At 37.3% G+C, this 21,278-nt stretch overlaps 4 protein-coding genes across 7 annotated transcripts; 1 reads left to right on the forward strand and 3 right to left on the reverse strand.

Moving 5' to 3' along the window:
* Nucleotides 1–7: 7 nt before the first annotated feature.
* LOC125220410 lies at nt 8–1,445 on the reverse strand. The gene is made up of 5 exons (XM_048122583.1): nt 1,414–1,445; nt 1,146–1,159; nt 891–1,034; nt 600–805; nt 8–510 (listed from the first exon to the last, which is right to left on the reverse strand). The coding sequence occupies exons 1-5, from the start codon at nt 1,443–1,445 to the stop codon at nt 271–273; spliced, it is 636 nt and encodes a 211-aa protein (XP_047978540.1). The 3' UTR covers nt 8–270.
* A 1,924-nt stretch (nt 1,446–3,369) lies between these two features.
* LOC125220411 lies at nt 3,370–6,420 on the reverse strand. The gene is made up of 5 exons (XM_048122585.1): nt 5,893–6,420; nt 5,640–5,796; nt 4,109–4,183; nt 3,593–4,056; nt 3,370–3,390 (listed from the first exon to the last, which is right to left on the reverse strand). The coding sequence occupies exons 1-5, from the start codon at nt 6,418–6,420 to the stop codon at nt 3,370–3,372; spliced, it is 1,245 nt and encodes a 414-aa protein (XP_047978542.1).
* Nucleotides 6,421–13,250: 6,830 nt separating this feature from the next.
* LOC125221812 (protein FAR1-RELATED SEQUENCE 5-like) lies at nt 13,251–20,237 on the forward strand. Of its 4 annotated transcripts, none has more exons than XM_048124076.1 (4): nt 13,251–13,414; nt 14,158–14,585; nt 17,070–17,286; nt 18,283–20,237. In XM_048124076.1, coding segments are annotated over exons 1-3 (645 nt in total). In that variant the 5' UTR covers nt 13,251–13,413; the 3' UTR covers nt 17,286; nt 18,283–20,237. The 4 variants fall into 4 exon arrangements, with proteins under 4 accessions (XP_047980033.1, XP_047980035.1, XP_047980034.1 ...); XM_048124078.1 differs by having other exon boundaries at nt 18,287–20,237; XM_048124077.1 differs by having other exon boundaries at nt 18,331–20,237.
* On the reverse strand, nt 19,413–20,358 carry LOC125221811 (tetrapyrrole-binding protein, chloroplastic). The gene has a single exon (XM_048124074.1). It carries the CDS (start codon nt 20,222–20,224, stop codon nt 19,475–19,477), a length of 750 nt encoding a protein of 249 aa, XP_047980031.1. The 5' UTR covers nt 20,225–20,358; the 3' UTR covers nt 19,413–19,474.
* Nucleotides 20,359–21,278: the final 920 nt, after the last annotated feature.

Here is a 21,278-nt window from a genome sequence, read left to right on the forward strand (position 1 = left end):
ATGCTCTGTGAATTTTCCATGTTTTATGTTGAGGGTTGCTGAATAATTCTTGCACTACAAAGCTTAAAAGCACCTCATATATTACAAACACAATGCAACAATAGAGTGGAAACATTCATAATAAGCAGTCTTACCAAAACGATACCATACTCAAAGCATACAAAAACAGAGCATGATTTGGTTCATACTTCACAGTCTACCCCAAATATTACAACTACATAATACTTAATTCATGCAAACTCCATGACCACGATCAAGAACATGCCATATTCATGGTTTGATTAGCACGTAAAAGTGGATACCGTTGACATCAGATAGAAGGAAATGCAAGGTCATACCCCACACTAGTGAATTACGGCGACGGAAGAGTGACCACCCGCGTTTGACTCGGATCTTCCCATGTGTTTTAGCAATTTGCATCTCCCAAGTTGCACCATATAGTGTGAAGTATGCCTTACACGGGAAACATCGAGGGTATAAGTATCTCTTCCAGAAATCGAGTGGCATCTCCTAATCAAACATACAAAGTGGTAACACTAGTGAGGCAGAGTCTATTGTTTGACAAAGTTGCGTGCAATAAATCTGAATGAGGTTATTACCAAAGTGCCATTGAAGTGGGCTGCAGCAAGTATAACACCGAATGATGGAAGTCCATCCCCGATGGAAAGAAAGCGAACACTTGAGGTTAAGTCATCGTCCTCATCAGCCCCTTCTTCGGACTCCTCGTCAGAAGTCTCGAAGTCATCACCAGTATCCACATCCGGATTTAGATCGGCGTCACTCTCATATGCAGGACTCAGTGAGGCTACATAAATTTCATATAGCAACATTTACAAAGTATAAAGTTAGAAGGTAATAAAATATACAATGTCTTTTTTAACTACACTCACCATCATAATCTGGTCTCGGTGGACATCCACTGAAGCTGTTGAACCTATACACGTGGAACTCTCCCCCTCCCCCCCATATGATGAAATGCAAGGAAGTCTGCTTGAGCCACGAAATTTTCGCGTACAAATTCGAGCCACCCGGTCCTAAAATAGAACCCGTTTTCAACTTGTACCAATCGTACGGCCCAACGGCGGCGATTTTGCATGATTAGGGTGCAGTTTTGCGGTAAGTCCCGACCGTGACGCAATACCCACTCCGGAGGCAACTTCTACATAACATCAACCACTAAATCATCTTTCCATAAACGATAATAAACATATTATGATAAGTGGTTCAATGAAATGAACAACTTACTAAACTTTCGAGGCAGGTATCTACGGAAAAGGTCTTGCAGAAAGGCGGGGTTATTGCATCGTCCACACCGTCAGATCTGTGATCTCCCGCCGAGCCATATCACAAGGTCAGGGCATAGTGTATACAGAAGATGAAACCAATATACAGGCAATGTGATGAGAGCCTTACCCGGTTGGATGTTGAACTGGAGAATCAGCCATGTTAAGGGTGGGGGTCTGCGCTGAGTAAAATAGCGTATATATTTTGGTTTGATTTAGTTAGATTTTTTGTATGGAGCTTTACAAAAGTGGTTGGTAGGTGTTTAAGGCGAGTAGGAGCCAACTGTCCAACCACCTTATTAAATTGGATGATTTATTTCACCTGCTGAAAACGCCGTCACTATGTCACCGAGTGGAAGGTTGGGGTGTTTATTGAGTACACTTCATTCATTATATAGATGGAGTAGTTGATATGTGTTTTCGTCCACATAGCTAAGTGGTAGAAACCTGTCCATCAACACCATTAATAACCCACTGCTAGTGACTTTTAGCTGTAACACATTCACCTTACTATAAATAGAACACATATCTCCACTACAATTACACAATCGCATACAAATATACCATCTCATACAGAGTAAAACAAAATGAATATTCATCCTCAGGCAATGTATCTCTATAAGGGCAAATGGTCTCCCCAGGCGGATGACTTGTTGTTGTCTACGGCTATGCAAGTGAAGTCCACCCTTCATGACAATAATATGGGCGTTCCAGACGGAGCCATATTCGAGGCGGGGGTGAAGATGGTATCTGACTTAGGTGTCCATTTTAGTCTTTCGGAAATGAAAGAAAGGGTGACGCTATATGAGGCACGGTACCGCACGTTTAAACGTGTCGTGGCGACTCCGGGGGCAAGATGGGACACAACCAACAAGGTCGTCGATGCTTCTGATGCAATTTGGGCTGAAATGTTGAAGGTAATCTGTCATTCGCCGCCACATATATTTCATGCAGTATATATTTCATGAATGGGTAAGGGGAAAACTTACATATTTTTTTTTGTTTATTTCCGGTGTATGTTTTGTGTTTTATATTCACAATGAGAAGATTGACTCCCTCGCCGTGCCTACTATCACCACGACGAGCCGGAGTTCCCTCGGCTTGCCGCTCTATTCGGTCTCGACGATGTTAAGGAGGAGATGGAAACAAATGTCATGGTTATATCGGACACCGTTGGTAATGGAATTGAAATAATTGTCATTGACGGTTCTCCATCTGTAGATGCAGATGAAGTGAACTCGCCAGCATCTCCACTTCAACACCCGGTGCGTCGGAAGTTATTCGATGAGGACGATGACTCCCTTGATCGTGAATCCACAAGCATTCCACCTCCGTACTACTACGTGCGAGACCGCGATGGTGGGCTGGTTCGCAAGGCTGCATTTAGCCTGGGACGCACTCTCCATGGTCCCCTCCAGCCTAACAAATGCTCCCCTGGTGGTTCTTCATGTGCGTCATGTAGCCCCTTGGGATATGAGCGCAAAGGCAACCCATGATGTGGATGTAGTATGAAGTTTACATAAGTTGACAAGTATATATTTATTTTGTAGTAATATTTTGTATTTCTATTTTGTAGTAGTATGTTGTGGGTTAATTGGTCAAGTGCAATGTGTAGGATATGGGTTTCAATATGATTATCGTTATGTAAATACTTGTATTTGCATCCAGTAAAGGCATGGGCCATCAAATTAGTTTGACTATTAATTAACAAACAAAAATACCTCACTAATAACGTGAAGATAATAAACACAAAAAAATGTGATCATACACACACATTCAAGTATTTATACCACACAGTTTAGAAAAGTAATACTCCCTCCGTCTCACTTAAAATGCAACATTTGGAAATCGGCACGAGATTTTATGTAGTGTTGTTTTGTGAGTTAATGAAGAGAGAGTAAAGTAAGAGAGATGAAAAAGTAGAGATAGAGTTGTTTCCATTTTAGGAAACGTTTCATTTTTAATGGGACAACCAAAAAAGGAAAACGTTGCATTTTTAATGGGACAGAGGGAGTACATATTATGATAAACTATTCATCAAAAGGAGGACGGCATCCGCCTGCAACCGAGATGTCAACGATTAACTTCAAACACCATGGTTAACATACTGCGCCAAATAAAGTTTAAGAAATTGTCAACACACCAACTACATAACCAAGAAAAATGAATGAAATATATATAACCAAGTGAATGAAATATATATTCGCACTGGACTAAGAAAAATGAATAAAGTTTAAGAAATTGTCAACACCAACTACATAACTATATATTCGCACATAATGCAAGTGAATTTAAAAAATGAGTCGTACCGCATGCCACATAGACGTGGCCAGCTCATCGCGCATTGCGGTCCATTCATTGGTTGGTTCCACGTTTTCAACGTATTCCACAGCCCCACCATCGTCTTCTACGTTGACACCAACGTCTTCGTCTAGGTGATCCTCTCCACCATGGATCGATTGTTCAATAGGGTCAAAAGGCATAGCAGATCTGGCATAGTTGTGCAACAAGAAACACGCCAAAATTATATTGTTTTGTATAGTGAGCGGATAGTAACAAGCACTCCTAAGGATCCCCCATCGCATTTTGAGAACGGCAAACGCTCGTTCAGTTATGTTGCGCGCTCGAGAGTGTCTCATATTGAAGAGCTCACGTTCATTCTGTGGAGCCTCAGTACCGATTCCCCATTCTTGGAGGTGATACCGAACGCTTTTGTAAGGCGCTAGAAATCCATTAGCATTTGCGTATCCGTTATCGCATAGGTAATAATTGCCTAGATACAAACGTACAGATAAGTGAGTAAGCTGATATGTTATAAAGAAAACCACACATATTCTGATGCTTATCCTCATCGACCATGTTGGTACCTTTGGGGACCCGAAATCCATTAGGTCGAGTAACTGCATCACGAAGAACACGCGTGAAAGGTTCTCAGGTCTATGCGTGTTCAAATAGGAAATAGCAGGTTCCCTAGATCCAGCAAGTCCACCAGATCACTCGGTCTAGGAACTCGTGGGTCGCGAGGAATCCCGGTCGTCGGACACACATAGCACTTTTTCTTTCAAAAACCCTCAACCACTTTACTAAACCTAGTATAGGGAAGTAGGGATCGATCCCACAGAGAAGGATGCGTAATACTCATGTTCAAGGATTTTGGAGTGTTTTTGGTGTTGGCTGCTGCCACGCATTTTCTTGGGTTGAGGAATATCAAAATTAACTTGACTTGGGAACTTTTAAAAATTCTTAAACTAACAGCTAGACCTAGGAAATAAACCTACTGTGGGGACCATGTGCGAAAAAGCAAGGTACGACTGAAAAGTTGGCAGAATAACTAACTCTCGTATCGACTGACAGTGACATCGTCTTCCACAACCAAAATTGCATAAAACTTCTTAAGAAAAGCAGCATGAGCAAAATAAAAACAGAGCTACTGACTTGAAATCAAATTTATGCATAATAAACGAAGAACTTAACAGATCTGCATACCCTAGACGAAGTAAAATAGAAACCAAGAAGAAAAAAACAAGATCTATCGAACTACTATCTTTCCACACGTCGAATCCAACCTCCGACGCTAAATCCACTCCGGATCCAAGCGTCTGACATGAACTCCAAACAACAGAAACTCTCCATCACGTCAGATTTTTAAAAAAAAGAACTCCGAATACTCAAACAACCACAGATCCGTCACCAAATTCCACATCAAACACCTCAACATCAAAATAAACAGAGATCGACATAATAATTGAAGAAATAAGCTAACAGCAGAGAAATCTATGCAAAATGACTTGAAATTTAACCGCTAAACGCAGATCCACGAACGGTAAAACAATTAAGCATCATAACATCAAGGTCGACTCCCAAAAGTGAAGTTCGACGATGAAAACAAGCAAAACAACTGAAATTAAAGGTAATTGTATCTTCGCCTTCACTCGGACGGTGTTGCCAAACACGAGATTTCTAGAAAGTACCCTTCCGATTACGACCACCCCAGATCCATTCCCAAGTGTGTGTAAAGTGTGTGAGCTAAGAAGAGTGAAAAAAAACTATCTAACTCCCCTCTTTTGCGTTGCATGCTCTTCTATATATATAGGCATTTGAGTGGGCCCAGCGAGGTATAGATAAGACTTTGTTGCCCTCAGCTGTAGACTCCTCTGTCACGCCAAATTTCCTTGTAAATCCTGCTCACTTCGTTCCTTTCCTTCGCTAGACCATCTCCTTCAAGTACTTCCTTGATCTAGCGATTTTCTTCACACACCTGGCTTAGGAAACGTGTTAGACCCAGCAAATTATAACATTTTTCGCACATTACCGATGCATGAAATTAGCCTTATCAACGCGCATCACCAGCTGAACCTTCCCAACCAGCCAATACATACACGAAGCGCATTTGACGATCACGTGCAGCTAGCGTGTTGGTGCAAACCTGACCCTTACGCGAACGATAACGTGGTTTATCACCAATCGGCACATGGACGTTGATATAAGTGCCATCGATGGCACCAAGACATCCCTGTTGATAGAAGTAAAGAGGAGCATAACAACATTGTAACTTTTAGATGGTATAGTTTATTATTGTCACATCGCTAAAGCACAACAATATTTATACCTGGAACCAATTCCACCTGTTATCATCACAATGTTCGGACACAGCATCAGGGACGACTAAAAATGTTCGGTGAAGCTTTAGTACAGCCTTGAGTACAGCGTGGAAGTATTTAGAAACTGTGTACCCAGATCTCCAAAATTCAAACTTGACCACACGGTTCTTCTTATGATGGGCAAGTATTCCCAAAAACATTGCGACTTGTTGTTCGATGCTAACATACCTACCGTCGGCTAACTCCCCGGTCTCACGTAGCATGATGCAAAGCCTCGCGAATGCGTTCCTGTCCACTCTCAAATTGTCCAAACAAACCCTGTCATTCACTCTGACTAGACGGTTAATGTAGCGAAGCTGCCCCGGAATTCTGCTCACAAATGTATATCGCGATCTGTAAGTGCCATGTTTGCCATGGCCCTTGCCGTTATACCGAAGGCAAACTAGAATCAGACACAGAACATTAAATTGATGGTCTCGGACAACATCCATTACAGACTGCAATACCAAATCGGAACTGGTTTTCCCATTCACCATTACGACGCTTGTTCACAAAAATTAAAAGGGCAACATTAGTTCAACAAAAAAATTTCTCTGTAACAAACAAGAAGCACAAAAAAAAGGGGGTCCCATCCGCATAGGAGAAATCAATAAAATTCCCGGTTAGATTAGTTGTCATCCGAACAGAGTAATTGTCATTACCAATAGCCCAAAAACTTAACTAATCATACTCATCAACATCTAAATGCATCTGATCGGAACAAAATTGCGATCCAGGTAGGGACAAAAAGAATTTCGATAGGAATCATATATTGGAGTGTGGAGGTCGAGCAAAATTACCAGATATCGACTCCAGCCGGTGTTTGTATTTTGATGAATAGGATCTGCAAAGTCCGCCGTGGGTGTCTCCTACACGAAGATGAAATATAAATGCCCTAATCGTTGGAAAATTCATAGGTTGACTACTAGTTAAATATTATTTACTTTGGTCCCACAGTGAATTAAACAATATAAAATTGCATATATCCCGGGACAGGGTAATTAGTTATCAGAGGTACAAAACAATGAGAAAATCGGGAATCACTATCAAAGTCACACTTATTCCCAACTACAAAACATGCCCGTGGGATAATACAACATTGGTCATGTATACCACTTGATACGAACCCGAGTAATCAACATAAAGTGTTACATCTTCTTTGAGAACTGTGGAGGAGTGCCTATTTTTATAGGATGAATGGTATTTATTCATGAGAGCTGCATGTTAAATGTAGAGCAAGATTCTGGTGATTCACTGCAATGAATCCATTGTAACAATCCTCTATAATTCCTATTATAGTTCTTATAATTCATTTTCTTGTTGTTCGTATTCGCCATATCTTCAATTAAGTTGTAACATTGTCGTTGTTTGATTTTTTCGACGCTTAGTGGTGATCGAGGTTCACGCTGGAAGATCAACAATGTTGCACGATGGCCAGTGTAGTCAGGGCAATGACACGAGATACATATGAGTAAAGTCTATTTTTGATCTCTGAGACAAGAATAAATTGACATTTTTAGTTTTGACAGTTGATGAATGAGTTTGTTGGATCATAGAAGTAATACTGTTACTAGTTTTCAAAGAAGAAGACCACCCAAAATGAAATTTAGTAAGAGTATTATGGTGGTTAATGAAACTTAATTTAAAACTGAATGATATTAGTTTTAATAAAAAAATTGATTAATTAGAAGAAAAATAAAGAGAAAATTTTGATTATTATATTGATAATGATAGTAATTTGAAACCATAGAAAATGATGAATTTTATTCATACTAAAATGACAATTTTAATTAAAATGACATTGTACCACTAATTAGAATAGTTAGATTCTCAACCAAATTCATCCTTATTCTGCCATGTGGCAGTCTTGATTTTAAATAAAAAAATTAAAAATAAAGCAAAAGGTATAATTGGAAATCAACACTCTAGCAGATTCTCTCCAAACATAGATCACGGTGTTTCCTCCTCCTCTCTTTCTTCAACTTATTTCTTCAATTTCAGTAGTTAATCCATCAAATCTTAAGCAAAAAATCTCCTTCAATAATTGTAGTTCTCTCAATCGCTTGCGCTACTTTCATTCTACTAATTTCAATCTGTGCAATTCTTCCTTCAGTTCTGCAGATATTCAATCTTTGTAATTCTTCATTAAATCTTCCATCTTCACTGAATCCACAGAGAATAATGTGTCTGTTGATGTCCAATTCACTGATTTCGCAAACGGTAAATATTTACTTATAATCGTGTGATTGTTAAATTGCTTATTACAGATCATGGGTTTGATATATGATTGAATTTCGCGAATTTAATATGTTATTGAACTCACATATTTGTATCTTCTCTTGTAAATGAAATTTATGTATTGGGAATTGAATCGTGAGGTTTAACTTACTACTCTCTCCGTTCCACAGTAATAGAGACGTTTCGTTTTGAGCTCTTGTTTTGAAAAAATTATATTAAATAGTTAAGGTGGAGAGAAAGTAAAGTTAGAGAGAGAATAATGTAGTGAAAAGTCTTATCTACAGTATTCTCAATCTTACTTTACTCTTTTTCCACTTTAACTATTTATTATTATTTTTTCAAATTAAGTGCTCAAAACGAAACGCCTCTGATACTGTGGAACGGAGGGAGTACAATTTAGTGATTGAATGCTTGTATTACGCTTTATAGATTTCGTCTGTCAGATTGCTTGACTGAATATGTTATATTGTTTGCTCATGTTTACTAAATTGCATGTCAATGTCTGGGATTCCTAGACTATTTAATGACCAATTGAAGAAATTATCTGATTTCATGAGCTTGCAAATGAAATTTATGTATTTGTAATTAAATTTTATGGAATTTCGATTTAAAGATTGATTGTTTTTATTTCTCCATATAGATTTTTATGCCATATTGCTTGTTTAAATATGTGACATTGCTTACTTATGGGTATTAAATTGCATGTCAGTTTTCAGCTGTAATGCTAGATTTTGAGAAAGAGTTGAGAGCAACATCTGGCCTTGCCTGAAACTGAAAAGTGGAAAAGAGTGGAAGAAGATTTTTATTTCATTGGTAGACCGTATGTAATTGAAGTTCAGACACCGAAAGAGTTGAGAGAAACTCCTCGGCATTGCTTGTCTGTGACATTGCATATTCTTCTTTATAAATTAATTGCATCACATATTGCGTGTCAATTTAAAATATATTGCATGTCAATTTATAATTTAGTGCTTGGTAGTACCAATGATTTAAATTGATTAGTGCTTGAAGTTTTTTATACTCAACTCAGGATTTGTATCGCAATTTGCTTGCCAATGTGTTAGAATTTGCTACAAGAGTTTGTTATGCTTGCTAATGTGTCAGAATTTGTTTACCATTGTAAATCATGCCTTATGCGTGTTTAACATTTAATGTCTACATCAAACAAAATAGAAATCCAAAAATCATCAATGTATACTCCAAAAAAAAAATCAACAGTCATTGACCATCAAAAGTTAGTTTATTCAAAAAAAATTTAAACAAAACACAGTGACGTTCATTGTCCTAAAACAATATCATTCACTATTCAAGGTCCGGGAAACTCTGCCACCATCTTTTTAACATCAACAGATCCTTTCTTTTGCGCCTCTTCAAAGTTGCGTATTGTCGTACTCATTACGTCATCCACAAACTTATTTTGAGCTTCTGCAGATTTCCTTCGAGAGATCTCCTCTTCTGCAGAGCCTGCAGTTGCCTTCCACTTTCAACCATTGTTTAATTGTGTCATGTGTTGCACGATGTAAACCATTACACTTATCGTGTATTAACAAGCACATTTCCATCCATTAGTAAGAAAATTATACACATGTCTTTTCACACATTTTCAATGCTTTATTAAAACGAACATTAAAGGAGCAACTAATAAGCTGGAACAAGCAATTCTAATAAACCGAACAAGCAATTCGAACATACTGAACAATCAATTCTAACACTCTGAACAAACAACCCGTTTATTAAGCAATTCTACCACACTGAACACGCAATACATTTATCAAGCAATTCCAATTGGCATACAATTCGAAATAACTAAATACTAATGTATTACTCCCTCCGTCCCGGATAATTCGTCTCAGTTTTCCATTTCGGTCCGTCCCACATAATTTGTCCCATTTCACTTTTACCATTTTTGGTAGTGGACCCCATATTCAACTAACTCATTTCTACTCACATTTTATTATAAAACTAATATATAAAGGTAGGACCCACATTCCACTAACTTTTTCAACCCACTTTTCATTACAATTCTTAAAACCCGTGCCCGGTCAAAGTGACCCGAATTATCCGGGCCGGAGGGAGTAACAAGCATATTCCCGGCCCTTATAACACACTGAACAAGAATTGTCTTTTGACCCACATTTTCAAAGCTTATCAAGCAATTATAACACACTGAACAAGCAATACGTTTATCAAGCAATTCTAGCACACTGGACAAGCAATGCTAAAATACTGAACAAATAATTATCAAGCTAATCAATTGTATCAAGCAATTCTAAAGTACTGAACAAGCAATAATTAATCTAAATAACTGTATTGAACAATTAACCGCATACCAAGCAAAAGAGACAATACAATAGATAATTCGAAATGTAAGCAACGGGACGAGGTCGAGCTGACCTCGGCAGTGCATTGTGTCAGTCAAATCGGTCAACTCCCGATGATTGACCCGACGAACAACCACTAATGAATAATTGAATTACCGAACCTTAGCAGTAATTACCAAACCACTAGAATCTTAATGAAAAAATTGCTTATAGAGTTCAAACAAATTGATACACGTCAATACCAATTCCCATAAAATGCATATGCAACAATTACCCATCCATTAGAAGCAACTACTGATTCGTAAAATTGCATATACATCAATATTAGAAAGTGCCGCTAACCTTGACATGACCAGATGAGAAATAATGAGAGAGAAAAGCTGGAAATTGATTAGCAGCGACGCTCCTTCTTCCGTGGACAGTGTCAACGCTAGAATCGAAAACTGGTGGCGGAGAGAACCGATAGAAGAGCGACGATTAATTGAAGATTTCTCCCTAGGGTTTCAGGATTGAGATAGAGCCGATTAATTGAAGACTAGGGGAGAGAGAAAGGCGGAAAAGAGTTAGAGGATCCGCATCGAGACACCGATGTGGATGCTCCGTCTCGTCGCGTAGCACGGGGGGAAAGGGGGTGGCGGGCTAATAGGCACAAAGAGCCTATTTGAGAGCTGATCACCTGTTTTGTATGAATGAAAGATCTAGACAACGCCCAAGCCGCGCTAGGGTTTGTAAAGAGCTAAGGTTTCGAGAAAGAAGATCTTTTTATTTCTCAATTCTCGATATTTTTGACTCTCTAATGATCTCTAGTATTTATAGAGATCGGACCCTGCTTGATTCGACTCTACGATTCGGGAAAGAATCAAGAAGAAAACCCGAAAAGATTTATCAAAAAAACTATCCTAATATAATGTTCGTTCAAAAGGAAATAAAAGCATAGCAAAAATAAAATAAAATAACTTGGTGACTACTCCATCTCTATCTTCAATAAGTCATGAAATCCTTAAAACGTGCTGGTCTCGACGACACTCGTTTCAGCCCGCCTTTCCTGCTACGCGCGACGCCCTCAGCTCTTCCTCTTGGCTTGCTCGGCGTTGCTTCTTGCGTGTCGTCGACGTTGTTATTCTCCTGCTTGGATTGCTCGTTGACAGGTTCTGGTGTTGCCATGTCGAGGTTCCTATCACGGGTTGTCTCGTCACACGCCAGCGCCACGTCGTGACTCTGGCGTGCGGCGTGACGCTCACTCGCCGGCACACGAGTGGGCATCGTCATGCTGACTCAATAAATATTTTTTTTTAAAATAATCGATTTTCCGAAAAAAAAAATTAATTTAAAATTTTTTAAAGATAATATCACTGTTTAGAACGATAATTTTTTATTTTTTATTTTTTTATTCTATTAATAATCCTATTAACCTCTTTCATTTTACACACAAACATCTTCTCATCACTATCATATCATCATTCATTCCTCTCCAATTCTTCTCCCAAATTTAATGATTTTATGAATTATTAGTATTAATTTAATATTTCAATGAAATATTAATTGAATTTGTTGGAAGTAAAAATAAAAAATAAAATTGAATGAATAGTTAAGGGATGAGATAGTTAGGAGATGGAGGGATGCAGGTGCTGTTAGTTAAGAGATGAGGTAAAAAGTGCAGTGGGGCCCATGAATAGTTAAGGAATGAGACGGTTAAGAGACGGTATTGAGATAGAGATGTGGATTGCCTTATTGAGGAGTGGGAGAGAAATTGTAAATTAAAGTGCAAAATAACCGGAATTTTCAAATCCCATATCAGTTTCTTTTATGTGAAAATGACAAAAATACCCATGCAAGCAATATTATGTTAAAAGATAAGCTATTCGTACTCTAATTCTACAATTCAATCTCATCCATCTATTGGGGTAATTACACTTCTCATACAAAATGTTTTATACTAATTTCAATTACATACAAAAAGTTTCAAGTTTACATAATTAGTACAAAAACTTATGTCGACGTTTCATTTTAATACAAACCGTCACCATAACACTAACTCCGTTAATTATATGCTTATGTAGCATGTGACTCATCAAAATACACCAAAATGAATACAATAATAAGCATATTAGAGAAAGGCTATGCAATATACTAAAGCATATTTATATTTTTTTTCCATAATCTTTTATGTTCCTATGCACAAGTTTCTGCTCATATACTTTTTCAACCAACACTATCTTTCTAACAAAAAAAATGTAGCAGTTCAAGTACACAAATACAGATTTTTTTTTACGAGAAATAACAACAAAGAACAGAAAATTGACAAAAAAATGAAATAAAGAGAGAGATAGAGAAGTTTTACCGTGAGAAATGGAGGCAATGCTGCTCTTGGTTTACTAGTCTTTGAAGAATGTCAACAGTTGCTCATGGTAATTGAGGAGTTTTTATCTAGAATTTTGATATTTATTTTTATTTAGTTGATGAGTCACGTGGCACATAAGCATATAATTAACGGAGTTAGTGTTGTAGTAACGGTTTGTATTAAAATGAAACGTCGACATAAGTTTTTGTACTAATTATTTAAACTTGAAACTTTTTATATCTAATTGAAACTAGTGTAAAGTATTTTGTACGAGAAGTGTAATTATCCCATCTATTTAAGAGATCGGATGGCTTAGAATGGGGAGTATTAGATTGTGTCACTATAGTGCTCTCCTATTAATGTATATCCAGTGGCCCATATTTCATGTTTGTGAGGGGTAGAATAAGGGGTGGTATAAGAAAAGTTGTAGGTGATCCAATCCGATGTATATCGTGTTTTTATTCTTTTAAACTAATTTGGTTAATAAGTCGATCAGGAAATGAAAGAGAGAAATTTGGAAGCTCAAACATAAGTTTTTGAAAAGTCGAAAACCAAGAAATTGCGGAGTTGAGATAAGCAGCAGCTTCAGCAGTATTAAACCCTCCTCTTTTGCTCTCTTTCCTCGTTTTCTAGTGTTTATTTGTGTATGCCTTTAATAATACCGAATCTTGTTTCCATGTCTAGTAATTTTGATCCGGGATTCTGTAGTATGGGAGTGATTTATTTATTTTTTCTTTTCTATATGAATTCCGGTCCAGAATTTGATTAATTTTGTACAATTTCATGAAACTCGACTCCATTTGTGGTGCTCGTTGCTGTTAAGAAAATTTGAAAAAATTGAAGCAAATGTTGTGTAAAAGAGGGTAGTCTGCAAATATCGTGTTTTGCCAGTTACAATGTACTGTAAATTATTTCATATTTGATCGACTAAGAAGAAGCTCACTTACCAATAAGAAACGATGCCTTGAGTAGGGAAGGAAAATGAAGCATTAGATTTGCTTCTTCCCTAATTATGAATGTGTATATGAGTTTGTTTCAGTAGTCTATTGCTCTTATAATTCTGCTTTAAAATTTTCATGCTCTGGAAAATTTTTAGCTTGGTTTCTTCTGTGGGATGTTTTCCTGCAAGGGTGAAGACTTTTACCAAGTTTCTTTTATTAACTACGGTTCAATAACTGCTAGTGCACACTTTTGAGAGTAGTTACAGACATGATATTTAGAATCTCAGTTTGAATATCTATCCTTTGTCGGTGGGATGTGTAATATCTATAGTTCTTATGGAATGCTTGTTGAATTTCATGGTTGGACTTATGCAGTGCAGTATTTTTTTTCAGTGGATGCAGATGCAGCACTCGATGGTGGTAATGGGTTGATGGAAGCATCGGTACCAGGGGACGTAACGACAGGTGAAGCTGAGAGAAATGAAGAACCTTATGTTGGTATGGTGTTCGAAACAGAAGCTGCTGCTAGAGCATACTACAATGAATATGCTGGCCGAGCAGGATTTTTGACCCGCATTATATCGTCCAGTAAATCAGAGGGGGATGGCTCATTCGTATCACGTGGGTTTGGTTGTAGAAACGTTCCTACTAACCAAAAGACAGGTAATATGTCAAATGAAGGTGGACAAAAACGAAGGGGTGGTTGTACTGCAACACTCTTAGTAAAACGAGAGAATGGAGGGAGGTGGGTTGTCAAGAAATTCGTGCGAGACCACAACCATCCTTTGGTAGTTTCACTTCCCAGGAGATGCCCTACTTTTGTAAGTAACTAAATTTGGATATTCCCTGATTATTCATGCATCTTCGATCTTTTTACAAACATGAGTTTTATCTATGTTTTTTCCTGTTTCCTCATACTGCTCCTAACCATTACAATAAGATCGCACTATTTACTTGTTGTTTTTGGTACCTAGTATATTATGTTTGCTCAACTAGTGGTTATTGCTTTCTCCTGAAAGTTGAGAGGACCCATATATACCTTTGCGTTTGGATAGATTTTAGAGTATAAGCAATAGTAGGTAGATTTTGTTATTTTTAGGTTTTTCTGTAAAGCACTTATTTGAACCAACTACCATGAAGCAATAACGGTGTGCAAGACTGTGCAAAGTGGGTGTAAATAATAATAAAATGCAGGAACAGGGGTGGGTGACTGGCGAATCCGTATCTCCTGCATGATTGCTTCAAACTTGGTGTCGATGTTGTGGACTTGGCATCGATGCTGTCTAACTTGATGTTGAGTTGTTCCACCGCCTTCACCTTTCATTAAAAATGTTAAATCTAAAACGCATCAGCCGACCTGGTCTATGAATCTATTCTAACTCTCAACGAATTCCTAGAATTTTAGGTGGAATGGGGATTGTAATTATTTCCACTTCTCGGAGTATAATGACAGATCGGGAGCTCGACTGGAAGGAATCGGCGGAGAAATTTTATGTTATATATGGTAATCCATTTAATATCCAAATGAAATCCGAAACCTCTTCCTATACTGAGAAAAAGAAAGGAAGGTGAGTTGTCTAATATCATTTCTCCTCCATTAGTTGAACCGAGCTTGCTTCCGTGCTACGGGAGGTAGCCATCATTCACCGCACAATTGATATGGAGTAAAAGGTGGGTAAATGGATAACTGCTGGACTGGAACGAGAACATATAATTAAAAATAAAAAAAGCAAACAACGAGAAAGAAACGTGGGACATAAAATAGACTATAAACGATTCCTAATCGAAAAACTTCATACTAATAGATCTTCAAACGAGGTGCTATTTATGACAATTACATTGATATCGATCTGCAGTAGAGCTATCTTTTAGTTTATTATATGTTATTTAATTGTTTATTGTTATCAAGAGTCTTGTTATTAGTAGAGTAGAAATAGGGTTATCTTTTAGAGTTTTATTCAAGTTGGAGTCTTTTGTAGTCTTATATAGATAGGGCTGTATTCTAGGTTTGAAGTGTCCAGAGTTATTGTTTTGCAGTCTATGGTTAGGACTTTGCCTTTTTGGTTAAACTTCTTTGTTATTTATCATGCAAATCGTACCATATGTTTTGTATGCTGAGATATTGGTGAATGCTTACAGTGCTTCTGCAGTTCCGCCTATCACTCCCAATCATACATAAAGACTCCACATGTACTCAAACTCTACTAGATATACCTATCTCTTAAAATTCTATCAATAATAAGACTCCTAACCACAATAAACAACAATTAACAACTAAGTAGAGCACAAGGAATGCACGAGACGTCTGTAGTAGGGAAACCTAGTAGACAACAACCTCTATCACAATTCAGAATACTGACTGAAAGAATGGTATAGCCCTATAAGGTTGACTACCAAGAACCAAATAAACTGTCAATTGAAGTTCAAGAACTTGGTTCTTTTTATTTCATCGCTTCGCTCAAAGCTGCAGCAGTTTTGCTTTTCAAGGGATATTTTGGGGTCTCATAGTTTTGAGTTTTTCCTCATATAGTGTTAATACTTAATGGAATAAACATCGACACAATAGTTCATTTTGAGATCCTATGCAAGTTCCTCATGTAACCTTAATATGCTATGGCACAACATTTTTTATTGTATTTAAACTGTGTTCAAGAACATGGTTATGCTAAAATATGATTATGGAGTGAAATTTCTTTATTTTTTGGCCAAGGAATATTAAATTCTCTGTTGGTCCTGGCCTTTCTGCTCGAACTGTGTAATATTTTGTGATACATACGTTAAACATAAACACTTCTTGACTTCAACTAATGATTCTGTTTGCTGCTTGTGATTGGCCTTTTATGTCTCTTATTGTTAAAATTATCACCATTATATCTCATTTATGCCATTTCATTTAATAGCTCCGCTCTCTTATTCCCTACTTGGTATGATGAGATGGAATGGAATGAAGGTAGGAAAGGAATGAAGATAGGAATGAAATGATAATTTCTTTGCATTTTCGTCTCATTCTCTCCTTCGTTCCAACATACTAAGCAAATGAATAAATGGAAGTTGGAATCACAGTCCATTTTATTATCCATCGTACCAATAAGGGCCTTAGGATTTTGGGTAAAAATTACTTATTTAAGTAAAGTCAGCGAGGGTGAAGTATGCTTGATTCTATTTTCTTTATTTGAGAACATCTTCTTTTTAAAATCTCTGTTATTACAACAAATTTTCTTTTGTCTATTACTCATCTGAAATTACTCGAGTATAATTGCTTTTCAATTTGAAATCTCTCGAGTTTCATACTATGTTAATTGTAGGATGAGAAAGACAAAAGGATTCAGGAGTTAACTGCTGAAATAAGGGTAAAGAAACGTCTGAGTGCAGCATATAGGGAGCAGCTACTTATTCTCATGAAAGATGTTGAAAGTCATACTGATCATCTAACATCAAAGGTTCAAATGACCCGTAATAATCTTAAAGAACTCGAAGAAAGAAGGCAGCATCTTTCAAACCACAACAAGCCAAGTTTGTAGGGTGAGTACCATTACCTTGTCTTGTGAAATGAACCTGCAATCCTTTCTACCATCTTGATTATGCATATGCTTTGCTGAGGTTTTATTCAGTTACTAAACTTAGTTCTATTGCTAACTGTCAACATACATTCAAATTGGTGAGAACTGAGAATATATGTGAAACAGTGATCTTATACACAGTAGGTGGCTTCTGCTGCATGTGCGGATTTTTTTGTGCTTATGCATGTATAATGATTGTGCAAATGTTTGTGTATCTTCTCCAATCAATTCTCTGATGAGTGGGTTTATACCATATTATAGAGTAAAGAACAAGCAAGTACTAAACTGAACCAAATATAATAAACTAGAAAATGAGTTGAATGGAAGGAAACACACAATTAAGAGGAAGACTCCTCTTGCCCAAGCGTACAATTCTGATTGATCAATCTCCTAGTCCTAGACAAGTCTCAACTTTATCAGGCTTAGATAGGAGCCCACAATCCACAGTAACTAATACCTGATGAATAGTAGTAATTAATAAGAAACAATAATAAAATAAAGAGAAAATACATTGTTGTAGGCTGATGATATATTTTTCTGACAGTTTTAGATAAATCTTGAATACATTTTTTAATCCCCAATGACTATTTTTTGAATAATTTTAGCTTTACAGTGATGTTCATCATCTGAAAACATGAATGGGAACTGGAAATGACGCATCGGTCCAAATATGGATAAATGGTGTCAATTCATGTTCGAGGGGAATACTCTGATTTGGCCGGATAATATGAATTTGTGACAATTTTAGCCCAATAATTCAGCAGCATATTTTTTTTAAAAAAATACTCTTTTATAGGGCCTTAACAAACTGTCACGAAACCATATTATTTGGCTAAACTCATGAATTCACCTTAAAGAAGAAACAGCGTCATTTTGTCCACATTGACAGCCGCTAGTCATATCCGGCTGCCAATTGTGTTTTCTGACTCTGAATTTCAGAACAATATTCTCTCTAAAGCCAGGTTTAACCATCTCTTGGAGCAATGCTTAATCAATATTGTGAAAGATGCAGAAAAAGCGGTGGCACGCCAGCTTGTAGACGCATATAGTTAACCTGAAGGAAGAAACTGTTGAAGCTGCTGAGCAATCAAAAGGCATCTTGAGTTGGAGAATTTTAGTGGAAGTCCAAATTATTTTGCATTTCTACTGAGAGATGGCTTTTATGTGCAACAAGTCTTGAGATTGTTTGCCAAGATGTACAAATAATATTATAGTGGGTTGTTGGCATGTTCTTCCGAGACCTATGCTTGGTGAGGAGGAGATCGAATGTGAAATGATTTATGGATTGAACAGGAACTGCTATGTCCTGTAGCTATATTCTGAAAAAACCAACAGCTATGGGGAGGCTGTGCCTCTACATGTCTCATACCATCTGCGCCATTTAGGTGAGATTCAATGAATTTCACTTTCTTTTTCATTATTCTACACCTGCTCACCTTATTCATCTCATCTTATGGTGTACAGTATATATGTAGATGGTATTTATTGAATATTTATACTGGATTGCCCTTTTTTGTATGAGATTAATTTTTGTCGATGGAAATAGAAAGTAAAATTTTATACTCCTAAGATGGATGTGAGTTGAAGTATAACTCTTCACAGTTTCACAAAAGTTAAGATGATTTGGCGTTTGAAATTTATTATTTTTGAGAGCTTGCATTGGAATGACCGAAAATCGAAATCCATAACGGCAAATTTTGGAGTAACGGAAAGTTATGATTTGTTTGTATTTAGAGTGACATACAAAAGCAGTCAACATATAAATTAAACAGTCTGCTAACCTCAGTGTTTCTCCTATAAACAAGGCATATAAATTTTGTACTTTTGGAGTAACTTTTATTTATTCTATTATTATATTTTACCTCTTCTGTTCTAATTCCATAGAATCTCCTGTGAAATATTCCTTCTCTAAAGAATTTAAAATATTAGTACTGCAATTTTGTCCTCTTTGCACCAATTTCCTGTGTCTCCTAACAGGTACTCATAATACTCTAATTATTATAACTTTTACTTTACAAACACAATTAAAATTAAAAGAGTCTCATTTTAGTGTACGATAAGAATTATAAATAAATTCCAAAGGCAAGGTAATGAATTTATTGAATCCTTTTATATATAAAAGCATTATATTGAAGAGGGGATTACATAAATCAGAAAGAGTAATTAGTTTGGAAGGGAGTGGGTCTCTTACTCAATGGCTTAACAGCTCTCTCATCATCACTTTGAGTCTCATCATCTTCTCCGTCAAAAGCCGGGTGGCTGAGAATGCAGCTGAGCAGCTGCGTCCCTCGCAGCGCATTCGTCAGCGGCAGATGCCCCTCCGGCGGCCCCTCCTCCATCTCCCACGTAAACTCCGCCGGAAAGCTCCTGTAATTGTACTGCTCCACCTCCGAGCTCTCCAGCTTCTTCATCCACCCAACCTTGATGAACAACGACGTGAAATCTCTATTCAATTTCTTCCAAATCCTCCGCTGCACGCTGTACCCGAACTTCCCCTCGCTGTGCTGCCGCCACAGGGAGTCAATTTCCCGGAGCGCCTCCGCGGGGATGAACTGGACCTCTGAGAAGAACACGTAGCCGCGCTTCACGGCGGCCTCGCCGGCGAGGGCGATGATCAGGCGCCGGGTCTCCTCGTCGGCCTGCCGGAGGTCTTTTCCGCCGAGGTGCTGCCGGAGGAGGTCTAGTGAGGTTGAGTATTTTGAGGTGGAGGGGTCGGTGGTGGGGGTGGAGGTGGCGGCGGAGGTGGCGGCGAAGGATGTCCAGGAGTGGGAGAGCGAGGTGGTGGCGGTGGTGGTGGTGCGGCGGAGGAATAAGGTTGCGCGGGGGGAGTCTAGGGAGTGGCGCCGCCGGAGAGAGCGGTGGTAGTGGTGGTGTATGGAGTTTAAGGTGTTGGTGGACATTATTTTATTTTTGTTTTTCAAGAATTTGTGGGTGGAAAATGGAAATGGAATTGTTTATAGCAATTTTTGTTGATTCATTTTACTACTACAACACGACTATACTTTTTTTTTTTTTTTGGATTTTGTTGTTTGGGATATGGAGTTATAGAATGAGTGAGATAAGAGAAAATTTGCATGTGGGGGGAGAGATAAGAAATGTGTGAAGAGTGGAGTGAAGAGGTCTCCACATAAAATACAATGCTGGATTCTGATTGGCTGGGTTGGGGTGAGGTTGGATACTTTGATTTTGTCTTGCTGTCTTTTTCTTTGGGACTAAAATGCAAAATCATCTTGTTTTGTATTTATGTTTAATTTATGTACTAACATTCTAATAGCACAATCCTATGTCACAATTTACAAAATTAGATTAAGATTAAACAAGAAAAAAGGAGAAAAACTATAAATATTGAAAGTGGAATAGTACTAGTTAAATTCCATTACTATAGTATTTTATTTTCCAGTCCCTATTCTTATTTTTGGATATGTAGTTTCCATTATTAGGTAGAGCTAGTAAAAATAATTTCATGAATTCTCTGCCATCCATCTCAATATGGCATCATCATTTATGTTGGTTCCACCACATATCCCAATTCTTGTGCCTGTGGTTTAATAACAATTCACGTATACTTTTTCGTACTATCAAAACTTGACCACAAATTAAAATATAATGCAATGAACCAATTCCGAACATATTTATTTCATGGCTTGTAATTTTGAATATGAATTCGAAAATGAAATTAAACCTCTACTTAGATGCAATTGTACAAACTGAAATTAAGTGAATAACAATGATAGTAAAAAAACAAAAAAAACAAACCAACTATAAATGTTTCGAGATGTTGGATTGTAGATTCTTTATGAAAAGTATTACAAAATCTCAGATTATTTTTATTTATAAATTATATTCTATTTTTATTGGACTTGGAAATCGCTTAGTATAATTATGAACTATCTGTAATTAATCAAAATATGTCTTCAATGTTGAAAATATCAATTAAATACTAATAATTTATAG

The sequence above is a fragment of the Salvia hispanica genome, chromosome 4 (genome assembly GCF_023119035.1).
Source record: "Salvia hispanica cultivar TCC Black 2014 chromosome 4, UniMelb_Shisp_WGS_1.0, whole genome shotgun sequence".
NCBI classification, from domain to species: domain Eukaryota; kingdom Viridiplantae; phylum Streptophyta; class Magnoliopsida; order Lamiales; family Lamiaceae; genus Salvia; species Salvia hispanica.

Excerpts from the sequence above, each read along its gene's own strand:
- LOC125221811 (XM_048124074.1), bottom strand. The coding sequence starts at position 20,224 with ATGTCCACCAACACCTTAAACTCCATACACCACCACTACCACCGCTCT.
- LOC125220411 (XM_048122585.1), bottom strand. The coding sequence starts at position 6,420 with ATGGTGAATGGGAAAACCAGTTCCGATTTGGTATTGCAGTCTGTAATG. Across the intron at positions 4,057-4,108 it reads TAAGCATCAGAATATGTGTG|GCAATTATTACCTATGCGAT; the intron begins GTTTTCTTTATA and ends GTTTGTATCTAG. Across the intron at positions 3,391-3,592 it reads CCACGTCTATGTGGCATGCG|TATGTTAACCATGGTGTTTG; the intron begins GTACGACTCATT and ends TATTTGGCGCAG.
- LOC125221812 (XM_048124076.1), top strand. Across the intron at positions 14,586-17,069 it reads CCAGGAGATGCCCTACTTTT|GATGAGAAAGACAAAAGGAT; the intron begins GTAAGTAACTAA and ends TGTTAATTGTAG.
- LOC125220410 (XM_048122583.1), bottom strand. The coding sequence starts at position 1,445 with ATGGCTGATTCTCCAGTTCAACATCCAACCGG. Across the intron at positions 806-890 it reads ACCGAGACCAGATTATGATG|CCTCACTGAGTCCTGCATAT; the intron begins GTGAGTGTAGTT and ends AAATTTATGTAG. Across the intron at positions 511-599 it reads CCCACTTCAATGGCACTTTG|GAGATGCCACTCGATTTCTG; the intron begins GTAATAACCTCA and ends ATGTTTGATTAG.